The 5,273-nt window shown below is 48.4% G+C and overlaps 2 protein-coding genes across 2 annotated transcripts in view; both read right to left on the reverse strand.

Annotated features, from left to right (window-relative positions):
- Positions 1-1,795, reverse strand: part of EMH_0026820 (uncharacterized protein) — a gene marked incomplete at both ends in the record, with an annotated part of 3,147 nt that extends 1,352 nt beyond the window's left edge. Inside the window, 6 exons of the mRNA XM_013502673.1 lie at positions 170-248; positions 387-438; positions 720-812; positions 927-1,040; positions 1,175-1,287; positions 1,747-1,795. Coding sequence (XP_013358127.1) covers positions 170-248; positions 387-438; positions 720-812; positions 927-1,040; positions 1,175-1,287; positions 1,747-1,795 — 500 coding nt within the window. The remainder of the gene's footprint in view (positions 1-169; positions 249-386; positions 439-719; positions 813-926; positions 1,041-1,174; positions 1,288-1,746) is intronic.
- Positions 1,796-3,834: 2,039 nt separating this feature from the next.
- EMH_0026830 (non-muscle myosin heavy chain, putative) lies at positions 3,835-5,228 on the reverse strand (the record flags this gene model as incomplete). The annotated part of the gene is made up of 4 exons (XM_013502674.1): positions 3,835-3,858; positions 4,395-4,552; positions 4,714-4,939; positions 5,097-5,228. The coding sequence occupies 4 exons, from the start codon at positions 5,226-5,228 to the stop codon at positions 3,835-3,837; spliced, it is 540 nt and encodes a 179-aa protein (XP_013358128.1).
- Positions 5,229-5,273: the final 45 nt, after the last annotated feature.

Below are 5,273 nucleotides of genomic sequence, written 5' to 3' on the forward strand. Positions count from 1 at the left end.
TTCAGAGCCTTTTGAGAGAAACGAGAGTGGACCTGTCTTGTTCTGAGAGCAAGTGGAGTATGTCTGTGCTAATCTAAACCCAACCCCCCTAATTCCTAGTCGTCAGGCGCACGAAGCTCACTCTTCTATAGTAATCTAATTAATTTATGAGTTCGTTTTTCTTCCTTACATGGTTCCGTTGTTGGGGCCTCCGCGACGAAAGTCAAGCCTCATGCCTTTAAGGCTGGTATCTTCCATGGACCCGAGCTCTGCAGAAGTAAACAACAATTCGCGGCTCCTCGTGCGTTGTTTGCAAATGGAGGACTCCTACGATTTAGCGAAGTAAGAAAGAAGCGTGTTCGTATTATCAAAAGGGCTCGTACTGTTTGGGGGTGAGCTAGTCTGACCAGCGACGGTCCTTCTTGCGGTCATCTGAAAAGTGGCGTCTGCTGCTGCAAACTGAAACACAAGAACAACAAACGAAACCGAATAGATTACATACAGATTCTCCTCGTCAACATACTCGCGCAAACGCACCGCACATCTGCACGCTTGACGAATCTGCAGCGAGTTTTACCGCTCGCAGTTCGTGGAAGGCTGCCAGTTTGTGCAGGCTTCGAAAAGGCAGCAAGGGAATTTTTATCTACCGTTTAGCGAAACTGCCCTAATGCTGCGTCATGGAGTTCACATAAAATGTCTAGGTGTCTATGGGATTATTCCAGACGGAGAAGGTGGCATACAGGGCTCGAATCATCAGCTTCTGGGCGGTCCTCTTGGATTGAAGTGAGCACTGCTTTCTTGAGGTTTTCCAGGCGCTGAATGTCCTTTTGCAGCTGCAAAAGCATAACAAGACAGATTTCATATATGTGATTACTTGCCGTCTCGCGTTGGGGTCAAGCTAAACTAGCTAGCTGGAATGCAGCAATATGCTGTTGTTGCAAGTTTACTTTGCGAGTCGTTGCCAGCAGTTGCTTGTTCTCCTCTACCAGCTGATTTCCTCTTTGTGTTTGTTCGATTAGCTGGACTTCCAAGGCACTGCACTTTTTTTGCAAAAGCGTCACCTGAAGATAAAAATACCGCAAGGCAGCTTGTTAATAAATATGCTGCGCTCAAGAATGCTTCTTCATGAGAGCATTGTTTAAATCACCTTTGCATGCAAGTTGGAAACAGCACTACTCTGCAACGCTCCTCTCACCTGTTCCCCTCGCTCCGCAAGCTGCGTCTTCAGTTGCCTTATTTCCGTTTCAGCAGTCTGCACGCGACTCTTGTAGGAGTTCGAGACGATGCGCAACCCGAGCGCAAGCTGCTCTGAAAACACACAAGAGAGACGATTTTCCCGCGTGAAACTGCTGTCACGCTTCCCTAAGCTTCAGGAAAACCTGCAGAGGTGTAAGTATGAGAAAGGTGTTTCTCTATAATTAGCAGAATCGGTGGATCTGGCTGCGCTTGGTGCGCTTTAGGTACTTCCAAGTCGCTTAGCGGGCGCAAGCAAACGATCTCTTCGTCGCGAGCTGCCCACAGATCTCGGCTCATACATGACACAACGTGAGCAGAGAGAAGTTGGGATGAAAGGCAAAAGGCCCCGAAATTGTGTAGAACAAACTTTGCAATGAAAACTATCCGGCCGCGTCACTGTTTAGGCAACGCCGAAGTTTGCAGCTACGGGGGCCTTCGACCGTTTTGGCTACGGCTTCTCCAGATCTATGTGTATTGAACAAGAGGAAGGGCACTTATAAACTAAAAATACGAAGATTTGCTCCGACGTACCGTCGGCATCGCCGGGAAGCCAACTCAGGTCTGCGGTGCTGACGTTCATTTTCAAGTTTACCGGTCCAGGCGGGAAAAAGATGCAGCCCATAGACCTCAGGCAAATTGTTTGGAGAGAAAATTGTGTAAAAACTGAAGAAACAATAAATATTAGAGCCAGAGGAAGGGAAAGATGGAGCTGCCAGGCACAAACGCGCTGGTTCGATGCTGGCTCAGCAGCTTGCACGCGTCTGGCTGGAGGGTCACTTGCAGCCAAGTTGGACGGAAAAGAGGCCAAGAGANCTCAGCAGCTTGCACGCGTCTGGCTGGAGGGTCACTTGCAGCCAAGTTGGACGGAAAAGAGGCCAAGAGACGGCAGGAGAGAATATTTGAAAAAAGAATTGGATTTTTAAAATGAAGGTCAAGACTTGCAAATGCTGTTTCCTTCGAGGTGCAAGATCTAGACACGCCTTCCCTTCAAACAGCCTATGATCCACGCAAGTGCAGAAATGCCCCTGCAGAGATCTTGGAAGTTTTCACCACGCTAAGTGTAGATTTGCCTCCGTTCAGGCATTAGAATCTAAAACATAGAAATCAGGTGAGATGTTGAAGGAGCAGGAGTTGTTGAGGCGGTTGGCTGGTGTTTTTTTGAGATGGTCGCACGTACCAGCCGCCAAAATTGGCAGGCCACTTGCGAGATTTTGCAACTACGTTTCTCTGAATGAATATGCTCACCAGGCAGCACGCCTACGTTGCAGGTCCAGGCGAATGCGAGAAATTCAGCGTGATAGAAGTAAATATAGGGGCGAAGTTTGCCCATCCTATTCATTGCATTCAACTGAAACTGCAGCTTAGGTCTGCTGTTTGACAAGCAGATTCAGCGCTCAACTAAAATAGGAAAGGCGTGACCACAGTTTATTCTGCCTTCTTCAGAGTACGAACCAAAACCCATGCAGAATAGTTTAAGAACACTGTGCCTTCCCACAAGCAATTCAGTGTTACTAATGGACCGGCCGGTCCTACATCCTGCAGAAGCNGAACACTGTGCCTTCCCACAAGCAATTCAGTGTTACTAATGGACCGGCCGGTCCTACATCCTGCAGAAGCCATCCACTTTTACATCCACTTAAGAGTAGCTGCTAGGAGGAATGACTCGGTACTTTCAAGGAAGAGAAATCAGCACAGAGGGCGAAAACAAGATATTTCTTAGAGCCACAGCTACACACAGAGTCACAAAGAGAAAGCCGCTCGCAATGAGTGGTTTTGCTCGCTCTCGTGCGGCTAGTGAACACCTGTGAAAGCTTTAGGGAATATTTCAATAAACGCATTCCTAAGGATGTACAGGGATAGATACCGCCTACTTAGGACGTTGTTGTAAACCACTTCGCCGTTGAGAGCTACCGTGCCGCAGCCCGACACCTCAGCCCCTGGCAGTCTTCCTGCAAAGAGGTGGAGTATTAAGTCAATCTCCCATTGAATTATATGTAAACTTTACTCGTTATAGCCCGCAGAAACTGACAAGACGTGCACTGAATCCGTCCAGCGCCGTAAGCCAACCTACACCTCGCGTAACTCGTACTGGCGCCGCTGCACGCGGGGACACAACTCACCATCCGCAGCCTGTAGTTAACGGATGAAAACCAAAACATTTCGGGAAGCTTACAAGCTCTCACCTGTGGTTGGGTTATCACAGTTGCACTCGGTACAGTATGTGTGGTCTGAAAGTAAATGTATGCACTTCGGAAGCAAATTCGATAAATCTCTGCTTCCTACCTGAGACAAGAAACCCCTGCTCCGTCTGCAAAAACGCTGTTTTAAATTGCCTGGAAACTGCAAGAAGTACTCCTTCCGTCATAAGTGTCTTTACCTGCTTCGCACCCTACGCTTGCGTGGAAGCATTGAAATTAGCAAGAAGGGGTNCGTCATAAGTGTCTTTACCTGCTTCGCACCCTACGCTTGCGTGGAAGCATTGAAATTAGCAAGAAGGGGTGCAGATGGAATGAAAAATATTCAGAGCTTCGCCATACCAGTCTGGACCGGCTTGCAGCACCGCTGACATATCTTAGACTGTTATTAGTAGCAAAAGCACATGTTCAACGTTGGCCGAGGTTACCTCTGGCGAGCACATGAATCCTGAAGCAGGGGAAAACAAGAAGAGAGCCGCTGCTGCGGCGAGCCTGTATGCTGTTACACGAATCATGGTCAGAGTCCACTGCTCAGTAGAGTACAGAAAGTTTGGGGATCATTACCGAGGTCCCCAATTATCAACCATCTGCATATTTTCTTGAGCTTCGGACGAAAAGTTTGCTTGAGGCCCTTTTATCCTCTGGTGTACGTACAGTTTCCATCCCGCAGGAACTGAATGCGTACATACTAAAGGTGGAACGTTTCAGCGGCTACCCTTTCCTTTCGAGACTAGACACCTCTAATACGATTTAGTTCTCTCGGAGTGCCTATATATACCTATTGCAAAGTTGTGTGCGGCGACACTCCGTTTTTTCAAGTGTCTGCACTGCCCTCGCACTAAACATGTACTTCCGCATCTCTATCCTGTAGGATTGACAACAAATAAAAACGAAGTGCTCTCTGAAGCCTGACCCCCGCAGCGCCTACAGAGGAGCCTTGTANATTGACAACAAATAAAAACGAAGTGCTCTCTGAAGCCTGACCCCCGCAGCGCCTACAGAGGAGCCTTGTAAACGCTGCGTTGTGATAACTGCAAAAGCGTTCGTCAGGTGGTTTGAACTGCTTCCGTTGAGGGGCAGGCACGGATCAGCCGTAAGTAGCATGGCGTAGTACTGGGCGATGTAAATGATGAACTCAGTGTCTGCACAATATCCACAAAATGTGTCGAAATGCCTGTTTGTTTTCATGATGGTAGTGCGTGAGCTATCGCACAACAGCCTATAAGCTCCAAGCTCACCTTTATTAGGATTGCGGCGATGTAATCGACCACTTTATCTCCCGCAGCTTCAACACTCCCTTCACCTGTCTGTCGCACTCCTGCATGTTCTCGCACATGGTGAACAGAAGCCTGTTTTGTTGAGAGCTGTTGTAAAAGGTCGCCTATTCCACTCTCCAGCAGCCGCCGGACACGGTCGTTTGGGGGCTGGACGTGAACAGAAAAGCAACGGGACAAACGACTACCACCCTGTGCAAAAGACAGGTCGAGGCCTTCTATGGAAATCTCGTAGTCGATAGACGAACCCTCCGGCTGCAGGAAAAACGCGTAGGAACGAAATAAAGGAAAAACATCTACATCACGTCGAGAAAACGCCGAAATATTGCGTAGTGAACGCGACAAGACGGCACGCTGCTTACGTGCACTTGATATTCCTTCTGAGTCCAAGGTGCACTCTAAGTTGTCTTACCCTGTACTGAAGGGTGATGTACTTGGCGGCTCGCTCGACAATAAAGAGAGGGGAGAACGCAGCGAGACTTCTCAACTCCCTGTCAAGCGTCTCTCGCCTGAGATAAAAAAGAAAAAGAGAGAAAACACTCATTAGACGGTGCTGCGGGGATTTCTTGGGTTGCTCCTTTCCTTGCTA

Source organism: Eimeria mitis, genomic scaffold, assembly GCF_000499745.2.
Source record: "Eimeria mitis Houghton genomic scaffold, Emh_scaff988, whole genome shotgun sequence".
Classification (NCBI taxonomy): domain Eukaryota; phylum Apicomplexa; class Conoidasida; order Eucoccidiorida; family Eimeriidae; genus Eimeria; species Eimeria mitis.